This window comes from Microtus ochrogaster, unplaced genomic scaffold (genome assembly GCF_000317375.1).
Source record: "Microtus ochrogaster isolate Prairie Vole_2 unplaced genomic scaffold, MicOch1.0 UNK135, whole genome shotgun sequence".
In the NCBI taxonomy this organism is placed as follows: Eukaryota; Metazoa; Chordata; class Mammalia; order Rodentia; family Cricetidae; genus Microtus; species Microtus ochrogaster.
In genome coordinates, this window is record NW_004949233.1 from 386389 (window position 1) to 411737 (window position 25349).

At 40.0% G+C, this 25349-nt stretch overlaps 1 protein-coding gene across 3 annotated transcripts in view; it reads right to left on the minus strand.

Annotated features, from left to right (window-relative positions):
- Amph (amphiphysin) overlaps positions 1 to 25349 on the minus strand; it is a 184264-nt gene that overhangs the window by 6585 nt on the left and 152330 nt on the right. The window contains exons 15-20 of one of the 3 annotated variants that reach the window (XM_005371894.2): positions 22951 to 22983; positions 19220 to 19264; positions 18148 to 18270; positions 7958 to 8164; positions 6871 to 7122; positions 3939 to 4040 (exon numbers count right to left, since the gene is read on the minus strand). In XM_005371894.2, coding sequence (XP_005371951.1) covers positions 3939 to 4040; positions 6871 to 7122; positions 7958 to 8164; positions 18148 to 18270; positions 19220 to 19264; positions 22951 to 22983 — 762 coding nt within the window. Of the gene's footprint in view, positions 1 to 3938; positions 4041 to 6870; positions 7123 to 7957; positions 8165 to 18147; positions 18271 to 19207; positions 19265 to 22950; positions 22984 to 25349 lie in introns of all 3 variants that reach the window. The other 2 variants (XM_005371892.2, XM_005371896.2) reach the window with 2 other exon arrangements.

The window sequence follows — 25349 nt, forward strand, 5'->3', positions numbered from 1 at the left end:
AGAGTAACACAGAGAGAGAGAGAGAGAGAGAGAGAGAGAGAGAGAGAGAGAGAGAGAGAGAGAGAACTGGATCACCAATGGGATTATCTTCATTTCATTGTTTCTTGTTCTGATGGGATACAAGGAGGTTGAGAAAGCCCAGCTCCATATTCCCACCAAAATGGAGATGCCTGTTGCTGTGCCTTCTCTGCCACAGCGAATGTTACCTCCTCAAACCATGACCCCAGATAAGTCAATTCCTCACTTAAGTTGCTTGTTGTCTGATACTTGGTCACAGAGATGAGGAAAATAATATAGGAGATTAGTGCTGTGGGGTGGGCTTGTGGCTGTGGCTACCTGGTCATGTGGTTTGTAGACATTTGGAACTGTTTTGTGGAATAGCTTGGGACCCATGGGCAAGAGGAGAGCTCAAATGCCATATGAACAGCCTAATGGACTATTCTGATGGGACTGTGGGAAATTAGGATGCTGACAGAAAGCAGAAGGTGAAAAGAGACTGTGCCCACAAGGTTGCAGTGAGGAAGGACTCTGCTTACCAGAGACCACTCATGTTTTATTCTGCCAAAGAACAAGGCTGTGTTTTGCCTGTGTCCTGCAGTATGAGTGACATTGAACTAAACATTGAAAATTAAAGGGCTAAGCTGTTTGGCAGAGGACATTTCAGGAAAGCATAACATCCAGGCTGCAATCTGGTAAAACCCAAGGTTAATGCATTGACTTAGATTTACAGTTTAACAGAACAGAGAGATATAGAAAATGTGCAGTTTAAGGCAAAGAGCTTAAATCAGTTATGGTTATAAAAAAAAACTGATAAGGGCCAAAGAACTATAGTTGTTAAAAAATATTTGCATGATTAATGTAAAAATCAGAACTTTGTACTGGGAAAGTAGGAAAGCCATACAACTCCAGCCACCAAAGACTCCAAATTGCAAAAAATGCAAACTTATTTGAATTTTTCATTTGAACTAGAATAATTGGGTGAAGACCGCATCCAGGGCATCCTGGTTGAGTAGTACCACACACTGCAGTAGTTCCCCAGGTTCAGCCTTCAAGGGAAAGAGAAGCTACTGTGACTGGGGCCTAAGGCAGTCAGGCTACACCTTGAACTGGCAGCAGAGTCTTGCTTTTCCTGCAGGGTATTCATTATCTTCAAACATACATTGTACAGACGCTACAGGGTCCTGGAGGTTCATGCCAACATTCCAAGAAGCCGCTGAGTCTAGCAGTGTGTGGTGGAGTCAGATTTTCTACATGGATCTCTAAGACGGCAATGCACAAAGCTTGGAAGGTAAAGACCAAGTTGCAATACCCCCTGACAGATTGGAAAGGCCAGTGTTGTCTGCCAACAAAAGCTTCATTCACTTAGTAAAACATAGTCAAGAGAGAGGATGCAGCATTGAAGAAAGTGCTTGTGGGAACAGCCAAGGCTAGTGGAACACAGAAGAGAATATCACAGGCCCAGGTGCCACATCCGGGCATTTGGTGTTGAGTCGGCTGGGATTCTGCCTGACTGTGGCCCAGTATTTCTTTGATCTTCTATTCCTTCCTTCTGGGGATGTTTACACTGTGCTGTTATATACTGGAAGTATGCAATATGGTGGTCTTCCTTCCTTTCTTTGTTTTTGATCTTACAGGCCTCACTGTCAAGAAACTGTCAAAGTCTCAGTTGAAACACTAAACTTAGACTTTTGAGCAATGTTAGAATGTTAAGACTTTGGGAATGTTGGAGACAAACTAAAGGCATTTTTGTATAATGACGTAAAGGTGTCACGAGTGCAATGTTATCTTTTGGAATAAAGTATTTGTTTATCAAGTTGACAACAGATATGCTTGCTATGGTTATTTTCCATTGTCAGCTTGATTAAATGAACAAATGCCTAGTGCACTTCATAAGACATGCCTCAGGACTTTTCTGAGTGCTCCCCGAGGGAGGGCTAACTGAAGGGAGGAAACCTGTCCCAAACATGCAAAGCACTGCCCCGTGGGTGGTGATTGAAATCAGTAAAAATGAAAACTGAGAAACGCAGCTACGTAGTGCTGTGCCCCTTCCTTTGCTCTTCATCTGCCCATATGTGAGGAGGTCCACATGCACCTTCCTAACCATGCTGCCACCTGCTGTCAGCGCTTTCCTGCCCTTGAGGAGGATGAACTGCAGCTCCCAGTGACGGACTATATTCCCTCAAGCAATGAGCCCAAGTAAGGCTGTCTTGTTTGAGTTTCTCCTCCTGTTGCTGCTTCTGCCTCCACTGTTTATATCAATTTTTCTGATGATTAGCCTAATAAAAATTAGATAATAATTTTATTAATCCTTTCAAGGAAATAATTTAAGATTAGTGATTGTTAATTGTAAGGTTTTCTTTGTTTTGTACTTTTCTGTTTTCTGGGTTATTGTTTCTAAGTGTGTGTGTGTGTGTGTGTGTGTGTGTGTGTGTGTGTGCTGAGAATGGATTTTACTTATGTAGCTTAGAATAGTCTCTAACTGGTGAACCTCCCTATCTGCCTCTGCCTCCTGAGTACTGAGATACAGGCATGGGCCACTACGTCTGGTTATTGAGTGCTATTGGCTGCATTCATTTGTGAATTTATTTTTTTTATCGTTTTCTTATTTTCATTATATATATAATTTATTGTTAGTTTATGGGTGTTTTGCCTGCCTGCATGCCTATGTGCCATATGTGTACAATACCTGCACAGCCTGGAAGAGGGTGCTAGATTCCCAGAGACTGGAGATACAGAAAGTTGTAAGCCACCATGTGTTCTAGGAATCAAGTTTGAGTTCTCTGAAAGAAACGCCAATGCTCTTAACTATTCAGCCATCTCTCCAGCCCCAGAATGAAATATTTCTCACTTAAAATATTATTTGATTTTAATAATATAAAATTTAATTAATATAAATTTAATTTTTATAAATCAGTTTTCAAGCTGAGCGGTGCTGACGCCTGCCTTTAATCAGGAGGCAGAGACAGGTGGATTGCTGTGAGTTCCAGGCCAGCCTGGTCTACAAGAGCTAGTTCCAAGACATGGTCCAAAACTACAGAGAAACCCTGTCTTGAAAAAAACAAAAAAAAAAAATCAGTTTTCAATTTTTCTAATATTTGGAGGTTTAAATATTTTTTTTAATTTCTAACTTTTCCAGAGGTGGAAAATGTAGGTGTTTAGATACCCGCTGATTTATATTGCTAAATCTATTATCAAAAGAAAGAACAAAAGGTTGCCACATAAATGTTAACTTAAAAAGCTTTGATTTTTGAAATTTATTTTAGGGAGAAGACTCATACATACATTTTTTTAAAGAATTTTTTAAATTAGCAAGGGAGTCATAGGTCTTCTCTGTAAAAATACACGTTCCCAGGCTCGTTTATACATGCTTTGCATACCATTTCAGGAGTCCCCAAATTGTGACTATGAACAACCTGGAGTTCCTGTATCTTATGACCCAATCATTTGGGTCAGAGATATGTTTACCAATTGTTGTCTAATTTAAATGTCATGCTGTACAGTGGCAGAGTTGTAAGTTCAATAAGGTATAAAAAGGCTATATAGGCATCACCTCATCGAGGTCTGAAACAGTTCGGATTCTCTATAATGTTTCCCCAGGCTCTTTCCATGGGTTACCACACCATACAAGGAAACCATTTCTGAGAGGGATGTTCAGCATTTCCTGAAACCTGATGTTACCAGTACAGCATCCTTAGCAAGAAATCTTGAGACAAAAAAAGCCCATCTCATTTAATTGTATAGAAAGGAACAGTCAATGGCTTCATAAGAAAGGGATCCTGAAAACCAGCTGATGAAGTGCTGAGTGAGCAAATTCTTAGGGACTTTTCAGGGTGGGTTCGCAGCATCTTAGAAAACAGAGATGCTGCAGGAAGCCACTTGTCCAACTGGCCCTCAAAAGACCAATATGGCCTGACACACCTTCCAGTCTTACACATTACCTGGTCAGCTTCTGAGTCTGAGGGGACCACGAGCACCACATCACCCCTCTGCAGGTTAAGTTCATCAGAATTAGCTGCCTCAAAATCATGCAGGGTTTCCACCTGCAAAACATTGAAAGGGATGGTTAATTTTGGAAAGAAGCTAAGTGTGGTTGCTCTACCTGCAACCCCAGCACCCAGGAGTCTGAGCAGGACTGTAGCCATGACTTCAAAGCCATCTGGGGCTGGCTAGTGAGCTCTGGACCAGGAAGAGCATGGGGTACACAGTGAGATCATGCCTCAAAATAAAGAGAAAGAGTAAAAAAAAAAAAGGAAGGAAAGGAAGGGTAATGTCATATTTCCTAATATGATTATACAGACACAGCTAGAAGCGTTCTCTAAGTACACAATCGTATTGCAATTCTGCTATGGATGGGATATGGTCTGCAGCAAAGCTTTATTTGTGTGTATGTGTGAGGTTTGGTTCCCAGAGGGGTGGTGAGAGGCACAGGAAACAATAAGATAAGGAATAAGTAGAACATCATGAGGGCGATGTTCTCAAGGGAAATAGTGGATCTCTCAAAAGATCCTGGTTATTCTGCAAGATTATGAGAGTGTGAGATTTTTTTCCTGCCCCAGTTTCCTGGGTCTATTTCCTCAGTACCCTTGCTTCTTAATGACTCACACGAGGCCATTCATGTCTACTTATTAATTCAGTGCACTATGTAATAACTGAAAGTACTATATTAAATTTAACTAGTTAATTTTTGTTAGATATTTTATATATTCAATTATGCTAGATTTGTTATATTTTGTAAGATATTTAATCATCAGTTACATATATATTATCACTGATGGTTGTTTAAATTGAGATAAATGTGTCAAGCTAAAGAATTGTCTTTTAAAGTAACAAAAAGACAGGCAAACTACCACTTGAATGTTATCTAAGAATTACTCTTTAATTAAAGAAATGGATTTTTAAAAATAAATTTTCACTCTTTTCTGTCCTAACACTTTATGCCACAGCAGTCTGTTTTTCCTTTGCACTTTTGAAAACCTTTTTAAGATTATGGCAAAAAGCAAAAAGACTAACACACTGAATACACATTTCTCACTTGAAGGATTATATAGTCCTGACCAGTTTTATGTCTTCCATATTGGTTCCTTGCAAACACCTGCACACTCAAGACGAAACAGCGTGCTTCTAAAATATGTATTTCATGTGTAGAATACAAATTATTGGAGCTAGAACTGAGTCATCCAAAGTTAGTATCTGCAGTGAGAACTGCTGTAGAGCGGGACTGTGATGTGCACCTTGGGTCACGCTGCAGTGATGGGTCATGCTAAAGATGGGTCGCCGATGCTCCAGCCTTACCTGGCACAAATTTCCTTCCTTCACATGTATGGCTTAAACAAATAAACATGCTTCTAGCCCTAACTTTAACACATATGCTCAAATATTTTACTCTAAATTAATCTATTCATAAATATATTATACCTGCACCCACTTACATTGGCAAGGTGGTAGTTTCCTTCTAAAAGAAGGAGAGAATGGATAGAGATATTCAATTCCATTCTTATGAACACAAATATATATATATATATATGAAAAATAGGTATCCAGGCATGGTGGTCTGTACCTATCACCCATATATCTGGGAGGCTAAAGCAGATGATCACAAAGTTAAGGCCTACCTATACAATTTAACAAGACCTCATATCAAAATGAAAGAGTACAAAGCAAGTACTTTGTATATATATAGCAAGTAGCTGAGTGCTTGCTTAGCATGCGCTAAGTTCTGAGTTTCCTCTCAGTACCAAAATCAAAACCAAGCCAAACAAAAAAAAACAAGCAAAAACAAAGGCTGCATTTTGAAATACAGTATCAAATTATACAATTTCTAATCAAATTTTTCTTGGGTAATTATCTGCCACCAATACCAATACTGTAAGTTGTAAGTGGGGTTTCTAGGCAATCACGGTTGTGTTGTTTTGCTTGACTAGTAAGGAGGTAGTTTATGATGGCCTCTGACTTTAAAAGCTTTCTTCCCAGAAAAGAAGGCTTGTTTGTTTTGTCCTTTTTACATAAAATCCTTAGTGTCTTTAGGTACTTGTTTTTGGACTATTGGTTGGCCCCTTGATATGGGATTCCCTTCTGTACAATATAAATATGTTTTATTACCATTGGTTAATAAAGAAAGCCACTTTGGCTTATGGCAGGGAAGAATATAGGTAGGTAAGAAAACCAAACTGAATGCAGGGAGAAAGAAGGCAGAGTCAGGCAGATGCCATGTAGGTGCCAAAGGAGAAAGATGCCAGAACCTTAGCGGTAAGCCACAGCCTTGTGGCAATACACAGATGAATAGAAATGGGTTAATTTAAGATGTAAGATCTAGCTACAAATATGCCCGAGCCATTGGCCAAACAGTGTTGTAATTAAAAAAGTTTTGTGTGATTATTCAGGTCTGGGTGGCCAGGAAACAAAAAAGCAGCCTCTGATTACCACCCCTTGATCTGCACTTGGATCGGATGACTATTTCCTGCCTGCAACTCTTTAGGAACATACTGGAGCACAGTTGACTTCAAAGGCCTGGTCTGAGCCAGTTGGACATACTCAGCTCCAAAAGAAGCCTCGAAGGCATTAGTCCACCCACAACCTTGGGGTAGGTCATGCACCTTTTAACTATTCTATTTTGAAATACGAAGGGTATTAATGTATTGCATGCTTGCCCAAAACAAGGACATGCTGCATTTTCCTTTCCCAGGGGAGGTCATAGCACATGCTTGCCCAAAGCATGGACATGCTGCCATTTTCCCAGGGGATGTCAGGGTGAAAGGAAAGCAGATTTGAGAAAGAATACACAATGCAAGTAGCATACTGAGAAACTACAAAGTGGCGCAAAGGGAACTCAATGAAACAATGACAATGACCCTGACGTGACAATATAAAGACCTTGTAGAGAAAGCCAGGAGGCATGTCCTGAGCAGCATCTTCTGCAGACATGGAGGAATCCCCAGCACCTCCTGGTGCAGCCGTAGCTGCCTGAGAATCCAGAGGTGTGGCCTCTGTAACCAGTTCCTGCGCCTCACCAGCCTGGCCCTGAGGAGCCACATCCTCGGTGGCACCCACGGTGGTTTCATGGTGTTCTCCTTCCCCTTCATGGTTGGAGGCTGGCTCGATGACAACAGAAGGGATGACCTTCTCCTGATGGACAGAGAATGTGGATATTGTCACAGCCTGGGAAGGAGCAGGTGTGTTTGCTTAGTATCTTTCCCCAACCACCTACTCTTTCTCTATCCTACTAACCCACAGTTCCAAGCATTAAGTTTGCATTCATTTCTCCTGACTTTCTCACGGTCTCTCCTGGGCACTAAAGCTTTAATGGAAAGCCTATATAGATCCTTGAGCAGTCACAGTGCCTGGAAAATGGGGGGAAGGGAGGTTCTATGAGCGATCCAGAGTGGCAGGAGGCCAAAAGGGGGGAGGGTCTGCCCTGAGGAAAATACGAGGGAGGACTCCATGCAACCCTCACACTTTGCCATGACTGTCCGTAATTCCAAGTCATGGGACTGGGGATTTGTTGTCTTTGATAGCTGCAGGGGGACAGGAAGAGCTAGGGACAACTTTAATCTGATGTGTGTGCTCAACTGACTATGTCCTTAAAAAGTGTGTTGGCTTTGGTGGAAGAAGATGGTGGGGATTCTGAGATACTCTACTAATAGTAAACACGAAGCACTGGTAATTGGGAGTCATACTGAGTCCCTACCAAGGCTGGCACCGAGTTAAGCCTTCGGTGGTCTTCCTTACCCTCACAGCTTCGCCATTTCATCACCCCCTTCCTTCCTCTCTCCCCTGAGTTTCCTCATCAGCTGCACCTCATTTCTCCCCTCTATCGTGACTGCAGCTTCCCTTCCCCACTTCTGGGCTTCAGTCATCAGGAGCAGAAGTCCATTCCACACAGAGAGAGCTATCACGCAGGCCAACAGACAAGAGCCCACTAAACATCCCTCTCCTCAGAAGTCTTTCAGGAAACCCTTACCTGGGGAGCAGCCACCTCAGTCTCTGCTGGTGGAGGGCTCTCGCTGCTTGTAACCTCAGTGCTCTCAGCATCGACTTTGGTTCCGTCAAGACTTTCTCCTTCTGCAGCAGGGAGTGCTGCCTTCTCTGCCTCAGCTTCCTCCACTGGGACCCCATCAGTGGGCACCGTAGTTCCCACAGTCTCGTCGGCATCAGTTCCCGGAGGAATCTATAAAGTAGAGAGAGGTTACTATGCCTGTGTCTCCAGAGTCTCCACAAGGCTTCAGCACCACTCCAGTGTGCTTCCCCTGTTAAGGCCATCAGCACTGAGCTGCTTGCATGGACAGGATCCCAGGAGTCAGGGGCAGCAGAAGCTTATGTGATCAGAGCTCACTTTTCGCAGAGCATCCAATGATAACGGATTCTGCATCCCTTGGCTTCACCCTCAATCAGGTATAATGGATGACATTGGAAGAGGTGACATATGCCATTCTTTAGAGACTGATAGCAAACGGGATGGATCTCGCTCTACGGGCTATTCTTTTTTGTTTGAATAAAAGCAGACATCAGTGGATTAAGCTTTAGGGAACCCCTGTGTTATAACACGGAAGGGACCTGGGTTTCTCTGAGACCTGGCACATGGAGGAGGACCACAGCAGGATGGTGTCCCATCACACACTGAGAATCAGATGGCTGCCCTCTACATATGTGTGCAGAAGGCTTCAAGGCTTAATCATGTTCAGGGGAAAGGAGTGGCAGTGGGGTTTCCTCCAAAAGAATATTAAGAGGATAATAATGGGAAAGTTTTGAAATCCAATATGCATCAGCATTGTACAAATATCCATGGAACCATCTGCTGACTAAAAAAAAAAATGTAACAATCAGATTTGGGGTCTTTACTAAATCCAAAAAGTTTTCAGTAGTATGTAAAATATGAGATGATGAAATAAAAGAAGTACCACCACAGGTTTTAAATGTGGACAAATAGGTTTAGTATCTAACCCTTTAAGAGGGTTCTAATAATCAGTATGGCAGACTGATTTGACAAGGTAGAATAAAAAAGACTATCAAGAAAGAACTTTCCGACTGATTCTATACAGTATACCCAGGACACATTTTCCAAACACTCATGTTGCTCTCTGATGGGTCAGCGTCAGCTAGTGCTCTCCCTTACTGGATTAGTTCTGCGTTGTTCTCAGTATTGTTAGTGAAGCCATACTCTTGCAAGCATTGGCTCTCCAACACGACTTCTGAAGTGGGTGATGGAGAACAGCTCTCAGCGGGCATCACAAATGGGGTATGGGAGTGTGACCTCACACAGGCACTCAACATGACATTCTCCAAGAACTCACTTCAGCCCCAAAGTCATACCTACCATAGTACTTAATATAATCTTCTATGAAGGACTTTTTCTCAATATCATAATTTTACTTTGGGCATAAAAGACAGCTTATCATTTGACACATATTCATAGAAATTTATGTCTCATATGAGAATTTGGTTCTTCACAGAAAATGGATAATGGTGCAAACACAGTCACTTGTCCTTAATTCTTTTATTTTTTTTACTCCGTCATTAAAGTACATGGATTCAAAAAATTGGCCCTATTGTGTGAACCGTAGCTGATACTTAATTGAAATGAATTTGAAATGCTGGTAAATATTGAAATGAGTTCAAAGTTATATGAAGATTTGTGTTTTGGTGAAGGACTGAAAATTCCAACAAAAATAAATTAAAATGTGAGAGAATTGCATCTCTCATTTTAAGCAAACAATGATCTTTTTATAAATGTTATTGTCATTGTTGTCAAAAGAAGTATAATTAGCAATAACTTATGAAGGTGTCTTAATTCCAAGAAGAATAACAAGCAATTGTTCAATGATTTTTTTTGTTCACGAAATAAACAGTTTTAGGTTGGGATAGAGCTCGGTGGTACAGTGCTTCCAGCTGAGGCTTTCATTTCAACGCCAGGTATTGTAAGAAAAAAAAAAGAAAAAGAAGGATAGGATGGAGGAAGGGGGAAAGAGAGAAAGGGAGACGGGGGAAGGGATAGATTTTCACTGGGGGTACTAAAGGCCATACTGAGAACTATGGATACAAAGAACATGAATACGGTGGCGCAGAGGCTCAAGTGCAGAAGGCAAACTATTTAGTTATTTTTTTTTTTGTTATTTTTGCTTTCCATGTATCTGGACAAAAGTCACACCTATGAACAACACAACGATTTCAAGAGCTTTGATCAAAATGGACTCTATCTACATTCAGGCAGAATGGCAAACCAGCCTACACACACAAACACACGCACATGCATACATACACACTATAGGTGAAAAAAGCATCCTTTGCTATTTTATAACATGTACCTCCTCTTATGTAAATTTATCTATGTATGTATGTTCTGAGCAGCACATATCATTTGTAATTGGTACTATCTTAGGTGAATTAATTAATGTTGCTTTTTTAGAAGAAAATATGTTACTTTTCTATGGCATATTGATGATATTACCAAGGATAGACTTGTGGGTTTTTTAAAAAAAGAATTATTTTATTTACTTATGTGTATGTGTGACTGTGTCTTTATGTGCACATACATTCAGGCTTCTGTGGAGGCCAGAAAAGGGCATCAGGTTTCCCGGAGCTGGAATTACAGGTGAACATGAGGAACCCAAGAAGGTGATCGAAACTGAAATGAGTCCCCTGGAGAAACAGCAAGCACTCTTAACCACTTAGCCAACTCTCCAGCAACACCAAAGGTAATTTTAAAACTCACTCGATGCAAACAGAATCATAAGCTTATAAAAGTGATTGTTTGCTGTGTGTCTGTCTGTGGCTGTTTCCTATTTTACTGCCACAAGATAAACATATCATAGCGTTTTTTTGGCTAAGTAATTTGAGCAGGCATTGTTGACCGAATCTGCTTGTTCTGACTGCAATCACTGCTGTGACAACAGCTACCAGCAGGGGGAGACAAGGGACTCTTGTGTGTTGCCTGATCTTCAGAAGTAAGGACCCCAGCTTCAGGAACTCAGAGATTCATTTCATCTCTGCCACATGAAGGGAACTTAACAAGTAGGAAAGGGCTGATAAAAAAGGTGGAAAATAATGTCACTCAAGCACTGGGATGAACCATGCTGGGTAAAGGTGCTAAGGGAACTAGCAATTTCACTCCTGAGGATAAAGACATTCAGAATGATCCATTTATTCACGCTTGTATAATCCATGTTGAGAGTCAATTGCAACATATCTTCATAATTTTTTTCAGGGTACTTGTGGAGATTTGATATTGCTATGTTTTTGACAATGTCTTTTGCCCTCTTCATAATGGTCAGTTTCTGGCTTGGAACAGATGCTACAATGTCTGTGGAAGCTCTGTGCTGTTCTAGTAACTTCTGACCTTGTTTTGCGAAGGGTAAGTCTAAAGCAGGTCTCGCTGCTGGTATTTGCTTGTAGAGCTTTTTAAGCTTTGAATTAAAGATTTAACAAATTTAGATGGTCTTGTCATTAGCTTGTCCATGTGTGATGTTTTATTAGTATAAACTTATTGTGCATAGTGATGAGTTTCATAGACATTTCCATTCAGGTATAATATTACTTGGACAATATTTGCATATTTGCTTCCTAGTCTCCCCTGTCTCCTTTATTCCACTTTCTTTCCCAAGTAGCCTCATTTTTTATTATATATCTATAAATGACTGTATTTGTTGCACAAATGAACACATATACAAATGACTATATCTATAGCACAAATTATTACACACACACACACACACAAGAGAAAATGTAGCCTCTCTCTTCCTGGTTGTGATTTCTTGTGATCTACCCCCAAGGATTCTTTCAATTAGAAAAATTCAATCCAGCATAACAAGCTTCTCCCTAAGTCTGTAAATCTCTGTCCAGCATTGAGTAAAAGCAACGGTCCAGGAGCTGGGACTTTTCCTTTTGATTTTCCAATCCAATCTTCTCACCTTTGCTGTGTTTTTCCTCTGTGCTGGGAGATCCTTGGTCCCATTACCCATTTGCCTACACAGTTGTCCCTAGTCTTTCTCGGTTATTACTCAAATCTTAGCTCTAATATGGTATTTCTTTTCCCAAAGTCCAATCTTACTCCCTTTTCCTTTGGCTTGCATTGACTCTTTTTTTCTCTCATCAATGTCATCTTGGATTTCACTTAGAGAAGACAGTTAAAAATTTTCCCTCCATATTTTGAATAATATTTTTGCAGCCAGATAAAATGAGGTTTTATCTAATAAGTAATCCATTCATTCTTTTGCATGGTTTATGTGCCCTCTGCTGCTTTCAAACTATTTCTACCGTGTTTAGTAACTTCAAATTAGGTGATGTCTCAGCAGTTCCTGTATGTTAGAAACATTCCCTTTGTTCCACTTTTCATCCCATCTAGGGACATTCAGATGCCCCTCTGAGGTGAACAGCCAGGAGGGATTATCTTGTTCAGATTTTTATTTTGTCATCTTGACACAATCCAGGCTTATCTAGAAAGAAGCCACTTCAATTGTGAAAATGTTTCCATCAGATTGGTCCACAGGCAAGCCCGTGAGGCATTTTCTTGATTAATGACAGATGTAAGAGTGCCTAGCCCACTCTACGTGGTGGTTCTAGGTTATATAAGAAATCAGGCTGAGCAAGGAATGGGAAGAAGCAAGTCAGTAACAGCATTTCTCTAAGCTCTCTGTTTTAGTTCCTGCCTCCATGTTCCTGTCCTCATTGACTTTCTGCCTTGGCTTCCCTCAATGATCAACTGTGATTGGGATGCTTAATCCAAATGAAGAAGTCTTTCCTCCCCAGGTTGTTTTTTGTGGAGGTGTATATCACAGCAGTAGTGAATTATCAAATTAGTGTTTTATCAAGCTGTAGTGTACAATCACCTGCTTTGAATCACCCAAATGTTTGTCAAAGGTGTGCAAGCATGATCCCATGGCACACTGCTAAGGTTGAAAGGCACTACCATACACATTCATCAACTGCCTTGTAGGCTTGGCTATGACTTCTATTACCTCTATCCTTTCTCTTAAAGAAAAGCCTCCTATCTAGAGCTGAAATTTCTAGAATATAGCACTATAGAAACTTTGATACTTTTTGTTAAAATTCTCTTTTATCATTAATGTGGAAGACTACAAGAGAAGAACTGATAAAACGTTAATTTTATTTTTTGTAACTTTTTAGTGTTTTCAGTTTTCTCATTCCTTAACTTATGCAGTTATTTTATTTATATTATTTCTGGCATAAAAGATAAGTGAAGACTATAAGAAGTATATATTACATATTTTGGATAAATGACACATTTTGATAATTGCAGGGCATTTTTTTATTGGAGTCAGAATATGGCAACATGTTTGCATATTGCTTTATAAAGACAACTGGCTAGAAGATCATTGAGCTCTAGGCTTTCCAGTTTATCCTGATTCTATAGAATAATAATTCTGATGCACAGATGGATTTCTCCTGTCAATTTATTTTTATATGTCCATCTTGGGTAAGAAACTTGCATTACTGTGAATCCAAACGTCTCTGCGTACCTTCACAGAAGTTTATGATTATTGCATATTATTCTCTTAACATCTCTATTATAGCTTTTCCCCATTATTCCTAGAAGTTAACTAAGATCTAAAGAGCAAAAGTAACCTGATCAACCAGTAAACAAAGTTTGGAATGATCTGACGAAATTCTATGTTTGTATCATACTAATCTGTACCCGAGAATATAAACATCTAAAGTAGGCAGTTTTGTAGCAGTCCTGAGAACTGGAGCACCAACTACAGAAACTGTGGTGCTAGCTCTCAAAGCAGCCATACTGGAAGAGGACTCTAAGTATGCTCCCTTCCAAGCAGTTGATGTGTATCCTTATGCTCTTGGAATGCCATTCTTTAAATGACCTTTTCCTGCTGCCTGAGCTATTTGGGAACAAGCAAAGACATGGCACAAAGTGTTTCCTAATCAACAGCAAATTTTGTAACAAACAGAAATCAAGAAGAGGCTAGTTGGCGTCAGAGTTAGTTTTAATTTGTCAACTTGACACCACTTAGATGGCAACCATAATTGAGGAATAGCCTAGATCAGATTGGTCGTTGACATGGCTGTAGAGACACTGTCTTGATTGTCTCAGGGATGAGCCTACTGTGGGCAGCACCATTCTCTAAACAGGGGCTCATAGACTGTAAAACAAAGGTAGCTAAGCATAAGGCTGAACAAGCAGGCCAGCAAGTAGTGTTGCTTCATGGTTTCTGCCTTTAGTTCCTATTCTTACTTCCCTCAATGATAAACTGTGACATGGAAATCTGAGTCAAATAAATCCTTTTCTTCCTTAAGTTGTTTATGTTATGGTATTTATCACAGCAATAGAATAAAACTAGAACAGTTGTGTAGAACTTTTCTACATTGTTTTTGATAACTATCTTCAAGGTTTCACTGTTTAGAAAATTATGTACAGAGTGAGAAAGTACAAAAGGCCTATTGATCTTTCCCTGGATTTCTCCATTGCAGTAAAGACAGCATTAAGGAATAGGGCACTAGTCACAGGTATATTCACCAGCTAAGAATGCCATCCAAAAGGTGGAAGGTATGTGTTCTCATTGTCCAAATGAAGAAATGAGATGGAGTGAAAGGAGAGAGGGCTGGGGTGAACCATTACTTCCCTCTTGTAGCTGGCTGTGCAATATCACAGAGGGAAGTAGTAAAGGGGCAGAAGCAGTGGAAGTCCCAACCACAGACCATCACTGCCTTTTCTTAACTGTCCCTAAACGAGGCTCCAACCAGAGCTCTTGATAATGCTGCAAATGCTTTCATTTTTATAAATTACTAAACTTATCTAAATTTAAAAGGTTAAAATTAAGTACTAAATATTTTCTTCAGGTTCTATTTTAAAGAGAAAGTCAAGGGGCAGATCTACAAGAAATCATTATACAGAAAAGGTTCTGGTACTTTGAAATAGGGTGGCAGTTGGTACGCTTCTTCACACAAAAGGTGTTTAAAACACTGCTCACTGCAGCTCCCCTCCAACAAGACTATAGGAGAGTGCTGTGCTTGGAAGCCCACACCCTATGGCCATTTCTTTCCAAGTGGTGCCTGGTACTGCAAATTTGGCTCACATATTCCTCATGTATTTTCTTCCAAAAAAAAGTTATAAGATTCTTCCTCCACCATTTCCATCTCACTCAGCTTTCACCCTAATCTTTCCTGCAGTCCCATCGGAAGCCCTAAGCAGCTGGCTTATAGTCCAACTCAACTAAATGCATCACCGTTGCCATGGGAAACAGTTATTAAAATTAGCTTCACATCTTCTTTGAAAATCATCTTCAGCAGAGATGCCAAAGTTAATGAATTTTTGTTGCTGTTAATTTGGCTTTAAGCACAGGACACAGTACCTCATAATGATACCCTTCAGCATTAAAAGTTTCAATTAGTGATCTATTTGCAAAATGACTAGAAAAAGGTGTAGCTTTTAAAGCCAAGGTAAATATTGTACACTCCGCTTGCTCAGAAATGTGAGCATGAGCAAGCAGTGATTGGAAAGCAATCATAACAGGCTTCTTCCATAGGGCTTGCAAAGTCTGTAAGAGACTTTTTACCTAATTTTATTTATCAGTGTTTGGTTTTGAATCCTGAACTTCAGTCATGGGAGAGGGAAAAAGCACCATGAGAGTGAATCATAACTTCAGCCAGGAGAAGGTTTTTAAAAAGATGTCTTTGCAAGTCAGGCAAGTGCCTGCAATCCCAACATTTCGAGGGCTGAGGCAGGAGGACAGCTTGGGCTACATAAGTAAGTGGCAAGCCAACCTACACACTAAGATTCTGACTCTAAACATTGTCAACCAAAGAAGAGCAGCAGAATGCCTCTTGTGTGACAGAATTGAAGGAAAGGTGCCAGACACTGCCTGAGACTAAATGAAGACTGGGCTGGAAATCACTTGAATATTTTCATGTTCTATGGGCAAATATCCCAGCCCTGACCATGTACATGTCTTAGAGTAGCCTGAGGCTTGACAGATGGCAGTGCGTGACCTGAAACTGGAGGAGAAAGCAGCAGAGCATCACACTGAGAAGACCCACTGGCAGCCCACTGACCTCATGGCTTTGGAACAGCAGTGGCATCACGGAGTGAACTACCCCATGCCCATATCTCACCTCACTTGCCTACTAAACGCAGGTGGAAAACAGCCGTAAACAAGATTTCCTCACCACACTGCAGGGATTTGAAAGTTTCTACATTTTAAAGCTTTTGGTTGTAGATTTTTAAAAGCAGAAGAACTTTAAGTTTATCAGGGAGAAATGAGAAACAGAAGCAGAGGGTAAAGTGATTTCCTCATCACAAGCTTTCTAGAGCTAAAGAGCTTGTTCTGTGCATTCCCATCTTAGGGCATTGCTGCCACATCCCCTTGGACAACTGCTTTACCGCCAGAGGAATGGATGAAGACATATACTGCCTTTGGGAAGCTCAAGATTGAGGCTGAACAAGAGCTGCTGTTTCGTTCTGATTTTTCAGCTACACCCCAGGGACATCTCTTAAGTCTAAGAACTAATTGTGGAAAGTCCTGATATTATCAGAGATTTAAGCCTACCTGGAACCCTAATGTTCTTCACTGAAGCTATTCGTTAAAAAAGGATGGAGGCTATCATATAAAAACACAAGTAGAAGGAAAAAAAATATCAAGGAGTCTCATTCATAGACAAAGAACTATAGATAACTGGCGACAGCTGAGAGAAAGAGAAAATACCTCTCGCTGGGATGATTCCTTTTGTTTCCTGATAAAAAGCAGTCAGACTTGAAATCATATACACACAAACAAAAATGGACTCAGCATGTTGCATTTATGTAATTGTGTATATGTTTATGTAAATTATAATTAAAGAAAAGAGGCTACCCATTTGAGGGGTAACATGGGAAAGTCTGGAGGAAGGGGACATGGGAAGGACTGAAGGAAGGAAAGGGAAAAGGCTAAGTGATGTAGTTATATTTTAATCAAAATGTATTAAAAACTTGCTTATGCCGGGCAGTGGTGGCGCACGCCTTTAAACCCAGCACTTGGGAGGCAGAGGCAGGCGGATCTCTGTGAGTTCGAGACCAGCCTGGTCTACAAGAGCTAGTTCCAGGACAGGCTCCAAAACCACAGAGAAACCCTGTCTCGAAAAAAAAAAAAAGGAAAAAAAAACCCTGCTTGCAGAAGTATAAAATTTGGATGAGTGAGAGAGTGGGTGATCTCGACAACCTGAGAGGGGATTACAGAGAACCTGCATCAACGCTTGGGCTTAGGGTGGTGGCTTCTCTCCTTCATGTTTCCACCCCATAGTTCAATGTCATGGGCTTTGTGGAATTAAGCTTTGTTCTGGAACCTGGGACCAATGCAGTACAAAGGCACAGATGGAGAAGAAGCCATCTGACATTCAAGTGGGAATTTGATGAGAGTTTTTCAGAATCAAATGATTTCTTCAAAATCTAAATCGTCATCGTTCTACCTTCCTGGTATTGGTCACATTCATCTCAAAATCAATGATTTCTTTAACAGTGATACAGAATTCAGTTGTACTTTTCCTTGTCCTGTGTTTATGTGAGCAAATGTATGTGTAGATGCATGCAGTGGTCAAGAATTGAGTTGCGTTTTCCCCTCTGTGTTGAAGTGTGCGAGTGTATGTGTGGATATATGCAGTGGTCAAGAATTCAGTTGTATTTTTCCCAGGCAGGTTCCAGGGATGGATGGATGGATGGATGGATGGATGGATGGATGGATGGATGGGTGGATGGAGAGTCTAGCCAGTCAGTGAGCACAATGGTCAGTAAGTGCTCATGTATCAAAAGCCAAAATGGAGAGCTATAGAAAATACCTGATGTCTGAATTCTCCACACATACATGGACACATGCAACCACACACATACTCATACGCATAAACATAGAGGCAGGTTTTAGAGAGCCACATCTATGGCTACATGGAAGTTTCCCTAATCCATAAGATCAGTTCTTTGGTATAATCTCAATAATAATTATTATTATCATATTATGTATTTATGATGATGATGATGTCAGGGAATTGAGTTTTTACTATGAAAGTAAAAAAAGAGAAGGCTCTTTTATCCTGGGAACCATGGCAGACAAGGGGGTCCTTTATCCTAGCTGAAGCTAGGACAGGAAGTGGTACAAAGGATCATGGGAGAAGGTGGAAAGAAGCAGCATAGTGGATGGAGGGGGCAGGGCATGGGCTCACCACTGCCTCCTCCTTTGGCTCCTCCATCTCCAGTCCAAGGTCCAGCCTGGCAGCAGGTGCAGCAGCAGTGGCAGGAGGCTCCTCGGCTTGAGGCTCCATGGATAGCGCCTGTTCAGTTTCAGCCTTAAGTTATTTGTGGGTAAGAAGGAAAAAAAGAGATTCGACATGTGAGCAGGCGACACTGCAGCATACTGGAGAATCCAGAATCTCATCATCATTCAGAGCAGGTGGCCAGCTTTATTAAATCCATTCTAGAGAAATAAATTCTCTCATCTGGTGTGATAGGCCCTTGCAGAACTAAGGAATCACAGAGTGGAATTGTGTTCAGCTTCTTTGGAACAGCCTCCAGAATGGTTTCCTTTAAAGTTGGGCAAACACCTACCACTGCATTTATCTGTAAAAGTTTACCTTCGTGTCTCTATGGTAAATGTAAGAGAACCTGAAATGATTCTTCTGTTGTGTGGAGAGGGAGAGGAAGAGAGAGAAAGAAAGACACAAAGACAGAGATAGAGACAGACAGACAGAGACACTAAAAAAAGACACAGAAACAGAGACACAGTGACACAGAGAATATCTCTTGATGGTCCAACTTTGCCAGGTAGGAGTCAAGAATAACCCACAGGACACACAGTTCTGTGATCTTTCAGTGTATAAGTATATATTACACTAAAAATGAAGGGATCATTCCAGTATGCAAATCAAGAAAGGAAAAGGCAATGATCGATTAGTTGATCCATAAATTCTTAAGACAAACTCATTTTCAATCCTATATCTCAAGTTATAGTCACAAAGTGACCTGTGACTTTGATGGATTCATTGTGTTCCACTGAGGACCATAAGTATCACAGGAAGCTGGTTTCTGTTTGTGACACTGTGTCAGTGGTAAACAAGGTTAAAGTCTGATTTTACAGGTGGTTTTCTTTTTGCTTTCTGCAAAGAGGGAGCTATAGAAATCATTTTCTGTAAAATTAACACTCCAAAGGAGCTAGTATGACCAACTAACTTTCAAATATCCCATGATAACTATCAACTGTCCCCAAATACATTCACATCAACTTACCAAGCCACCTACCATATTCTGATCTGCCTGCATGGTGAATAATGAAGTTTCCTGGGGCTGAAAAGAGGGAGAAAGCTTTAAAAAGCTATCTCAATGTGGGATACCCATCTGTATGCTATGAATATGTTTTATTACTATTGGTTAATAAAGAAGATTCTTTGACCTATGGCAGGGCAGAAGGGAGACAGGTGGGAAAACTAACTGAATACAGGGAGAAAGAAGGCAGAGTCAGTCATACACCAGGTAACTGCCCAAGAAGCAAGAGGTAACAAACCATGAGCCCCACAGTAAAATATAAAATAATAGAATGGGTTAATTTAAGATAAAAGAGTTAGTTAATAAGAAGCCTGACCAAATAGGCTAAACAGTGTTGTAATTAATATAGTTTCTGTGTGATTGTTTGGGTCTGGGCAGCTGGGAAATGAAAGCACAGTCTATGCTCACTAATGGCACCCAGTGTTTGGCAACATACATTCACATAAAGCCTAAGAAAGCTTAAGAAAGGTTTCTAGACCCACAAAAGTGGGAGTCAATTGGAGCTTCGTGGTAACCACATTTTTTTCAGATAGGCTCTGTTCACTGGCTCAGAGGTGCGGCTTCTTTAAGATATGGCTTCCTGGTTCATACTGGTGGCATAAACAGTTCTGGCTCTTTTGGGAGGTCCTGCTACAGAGAATTAAGTGGAATTTGTGAGCAGAGTGCTACAAATTGCTTAGTGGTGACATAGACCTGCTGCATCCCTGGAGCTGGTACAATGAACATGGCTCACAGAGCTGGAGGTAAACAACTCTGCCATGTGGGATGTGGCGAAGCCAAAAAGAATAGCCAAAGTGTTAGTCCTATCCATTCTCCTCACATTTTAAAAAGAAGTCTTGGTCAAAAAAGCATTACAGATACACAGTAAAGACAAATTCAGACAAAAAGGACCTCTAAATGGGTCACAGTGTTGGATAAATGTACATCTTAGGAGAGAGAGAATAAAGAGTATAGACAGTCATAGATTAAAGGAATAAAGTTAATAAAATAAACACTAAAAAGTAATAGAATAAACAAATAAGCCATGCAAAGAGGGAATATACACAGAGAGTCTAGATTATGTATATTATTGTGTTTTCTTTGAATTTTTTGACTATTAATGAGTTAACAGTTGATTCTTAGAATTGGTAAGCTAAACCAACATATATATTTTAAAGGTATCTTGACTTCAAAACTTTAGTCTAAAGATATGTTACTTTGCAAAAAGAGGTTCTGTTTTCATTTCCACAGAAGATGAGAACCTGTGGATTCTTTCCAGGCTAATGTGATAGAATTCCCCCACCCCAACCCCCCCAAAAAAAGTTTTCAGTGAATCCTAAAAATACTTTGCCCAACAAACAGCAGGAAGCAGTTTGGAGAAAAATGCACCCAAATTTCCAAAATGATTGTTTATAAATATTTATTTTCATTTTAAAGGGGTTGGTTATAAGTAGTTAATGGTCGCAATTCAATTTCTAAAAAAATTAAGGGGGAAATGATATAGAGATGAATACTTTGCATTGGTATTGGTCTATTGATACAAATTTAAAGTCAGTTTTGTTACACTGTATATATGAATTTCTGCTCTTGTTTAAAGTATTGTGTTTGTATAGCTCATTTAAAAATGTAATATATAGTTATGAAACATAGATTAATAGATAGTTATCTATAATAACGAACTTTAATTATGTTAGATTTTCTAGATATACAGAGATATATTTCAGTTAGCTAGATAATCTCAATACTTCAAAAACCTACAGAATATGGCATTTAAAAGATTTTATGAACTTAGACTTTTCTTGACAATGAGGCATGTCTGCTTCTGGCAGCACCAGTTACTTCAGAGAGGTTGATGGACATTGAAGGAACGTGTTATGGAATTTGCCTTCAGTGTGACAAGGTTAGTCATTTGGACAGGAAATTGCCATTGCTTGACTGCTTGATGGTGTACTGTATGAACTGGTCATGCAGGACCCACAGAAAAATGGCTGATGAACTTTCTAAAAGATGGGATGGTCTTTCAGGTTCCTGCTTCACAGAAGAAACTGCCAGGTGCTTCAGGAGCTACTTTTGCTCCTTCAGCCAATAGCCTTTGAGATACCAGCTCACTGGGGTGTGGTATCTTTTGCTTTAAAAAAAAAAAGCAGCAGTAGCCTTCCACTCACTCTCTTGCTTCGGATTCCACTTCTGGCTATCAGACACTATTCCTGGTCATGCAGGAGGCTGTTGTCTATGATCGTGATCTGTACGTTTTTTTCCCTTTAAATAAATAACCCTTATATTAATCATAATTCCAAACTGGTGTGGGATTGTTTTGTGACTTACTTCATTAACCAGACATTCTGCAGGACATAGAAGAAAGCAACTGACAAACTGTCATTATAGACAAAACAGTCTTTCAAATTTCCTGCTTCATAAAAAAGGCTACCAGATACTATGGGCAAGAAGGACTTTGGATGACTATCCAGGCAGTGAGATGTCTCTGTCAATTCTAGAGTTTTGGAAGTTGCTTACAATGAATTTCCTATTTACTTAGGTAATATATCCTTCTGGGGTATTTGATGGAGCTGAAGTCAGATAGTTATAGTTTTCCTTAGTTATGATAAAAGATAAATTAGATATAGAACTTTAGACATATAAAGAAATATTGTAACTGTAATTCTTGTTTGATATCTGTTTTGTTATACGTAATTTTACTATGCTAAAGTTAAAACTTTCTTTTCTATTTAGACAGAAAAGGGGAGATGATATGGGATTCTCTTCTGTATGTTATGAAATTTTTTGATTACCATTGCTTAATAAAGAAGTTGCTTTGGCCTATGGCAGGGCAGAAGAGCGATAGGTGGGAAAACTAAACTGAATGCAGGGAGAAAGAAGGCAGAGTCAGGTAGACACCATGTAGCTGCCCAAGAAGCAAGAGGTAACAAACCACAACCCTCACAGTAAAATAAAAAAAATAATAAAATGGGTTAATTTAAGATGTAAGAGTTATTTAATAAGTAGCTTGATATAATAGGCCAAACAGTGTTGTAATTAATATAGTTTCTGTGTGATTAATTGGGTCTGGGCAGCCGGGAAATGAAAGTGCAGTCTCTGCTTATACTATTTAAACTAGAAGCCATCAGTTGTATCAGTTGGTGTTTTTGAAAGTCCCCCTTTAAATCGTTTAAAAAATACCAAAATAGTGTTAACATGAGTTATTCTAAACATTAATCTGTGCTAGCAGAACATGTCCAGGAACCACTGAGCTCTTGGAAAGAGCTGGAGTGTGGTTCCTTATCTTCAGATGGCTCTTATCTGGAAAATTACTAAAGGTATGGCTGTACATGGTGTGGCTCACTATGACATTTTAGAAGGATCTCTAAAAACCATCATCTCTAGTATCCATCATCTTAGTAAAAATAATCTTATCTCCTCTTCCAGTAGCCAAGTCAAGAAAATCTTTTATACTGGAATTACTTCTAATGACTAGTAGAAAAATTGGTATAGCATTATAAAGCACTTAGCAAGTGCTGGGTCACTGGGTTCAGCTCATAGCAAGAACAACTCATTTCATCACAACAACGCCACAATGTTATCTCCATTCCTCAAGTTAGTTGTAAGTAGTGAGATCAAATTTTGTATGAACATTTTTAATCATTTTGCTGCAGTGATGACACAAAACTCCCGCAGGAAAGAATTAAACATTCTTAGCAGGTGGCTCTTGTAAGGAACCAGATTCACCTTACCTGGGTAAAGCCATTAAATGAACCTCCAGAAGCCTAAAGGAAATGGAAAACGGGTGTGATTTTTTTTTACCAACATTTCCATAGGATGAATGAATATCTACTAGACAAGTTGGAGACTAACGACTACAACACACAAATTTAAAAATAATACAACAGCTTGCTTTGCTTGAAAACACTTAGGAACTACAAAAAGCCATGCTGTATTATTATAAATAGGCTGACAAAAAAAAAAGTGGAAGATCTGCTTTACAATTGTTGCTTGCATATGGGTCAATGTTTGCCAACACTGACTTTCTCAATAATGGGAAAATGACTCTAGGCCAGAACCATGGGTGTTAGTATCTCTTTTAAGTCATTCATATCCATCAACTTAATGAACATCAACTAAGATTCTACAGTTTTAATGAGCTTGGGTAGAAACAGTTCATGTTTTATTAGTGGAGTCAGATTAGCACCAGTAAATAAATCTGTGTTGCTTATGGATTAGCACATTTTAGTGTTCAAACAATAAAAAAGAAAGAAAGAAAAGGGGGGGAATAAAGGAAAAGAAAGTAGCAAAAATAACTCAGAAAGTGGAATAGTAAGAAAGAAAGACTCCATTAATTCCTAGCATAATCATTATATAGTATTTTTGTTGTTTGTCTGTTTTTGCTGGTTTTTTTTTTGTCAACCTGTTTGTGTTTGGTTTACATAGGTTTCAAGAGGTACATGTGTCAAGGAGATCAATGATGGAGAATGAAGTTGGTGGGAGACATAAGGAAAACAGAACCTAAGGAAGTCTGGTTACTCTACGCTACATTTTAGAGTAAGTACCTCATCTTTATCAGCCTCTATTTCTTGGTACAACAATCCATATCTCTGGTTAGCAATTTCATCTTCAGATAAATCTGAGTTGTTGATGTCATTGTCTTGGGGACTACCAGGGCTCTCCATGCTAGCGTTCCAGGAGGTTCCCTGAACCATTGGTCTAGTAGTCTCCTGGCTTTGATCCAAGTCACTAGCCCTGACATGTTTCCTGCATACATCTGCTGGTAAGTCCACCTCCTGTCCTTTCTGACTTTCTGCTAAATGTCCCCAGCAATTACGTAGACCTTCTATATCTCTGATGGACCAGTGGCTATTAGATTCCTGCCAATTGGCAAGCCTACTTGCTTGGCCATCTGGAATACCAGAGACTCCCACTAGATTCACAATATTTGCTCCTGAATTCAAGTCTGGCTGCCAGATTTGACCTGCATCTGTTCCCCAAGAATCTGTCTTTGTAGTTCTTGGCAATTGAATGGCATGACGAGGGTTTCCAGGCCCTGTACTTGCAAAGCCCCCTGCTGATGAATCTTTCCTCTTATATGAGCACTGCCCTTTTCCACTTGCAAGAGTTCCCAGAGAAGAGTAAGGGTCAGTTCCAGACTCATCTACCATTCCATATGATAAAACAACATCCTGATTCTTAAGCCCCTCAGCTCCTTGAGCACTGACTATAATGCCACAATGAATTTCTTCTACACCTGCACTTCCCTGTGCTGGATAATGCTTTGTGGCATGGGTGTGCGGGCCTGATGAATGCTTCTTTATCTCTTTTCTAGTTAAATCCCATTCTTCAATGCTCAAATCTTTAATAATAGACACAGGGTCTGTCTGGAGAGGCAGATTACAGATCTCTGTATGATGGGCAGGTGTAGATTCAGAGCCTTCTACATTTTTGTGATGACTGTTTTTTACTTGAATCTCATTGGACAATCCCTGGATTCGGTCACTAAATTTATCTGCCACATATACTCTTTCCTTGTCTCTTTCTAATACATCAGCTTCCTCAAAATAATTTTCATAGATTTTTAGCCTTTCCTCACTTTCCACCCTTAGATCTTTCCTACTTCCCACTTCATGCCTTTTGAAGGTCTTCTGACCTTGTTCTGCTGGTGTTTCGAGATGATGTGTTCTATTTTCTAGACCATCACATATTTTCTCCTCATATCCCTCAGTATCTTCTAGTGCCTTGGTATCAATAGCTTCAGTGTCTACCTTTTGATTTGTGTCCACATATTTCCACATAGGATCTTCTACCTTCTGTTTCTGCTTTATCTCTTCATCTGATACTTTAGCTTCTTCGTCACCTTTTTTGAGCAGGTCAGTTGTTCCCACAATCGGCTTCTCTGAGTCACATGCTGCATATGGCTGGTTCATCTCCATGTACGCAGTAATAGAAACTCCAGCCCCAGGCACAGGCTCTGAGGACAGCTGTTCATTTCTAGTTGGAGGGGCTGGCCCTAGGGCATCCTCACCCTGTTCAGCTACATTAGAATGGTCGGTAGAAGAAAGCATTTCGGTGGATAATCTCATGGCCTGCTTTACTCCAGAGGGACAGACTATGTCTTCTTGAGACCCACTTGGGGTCATCTCCT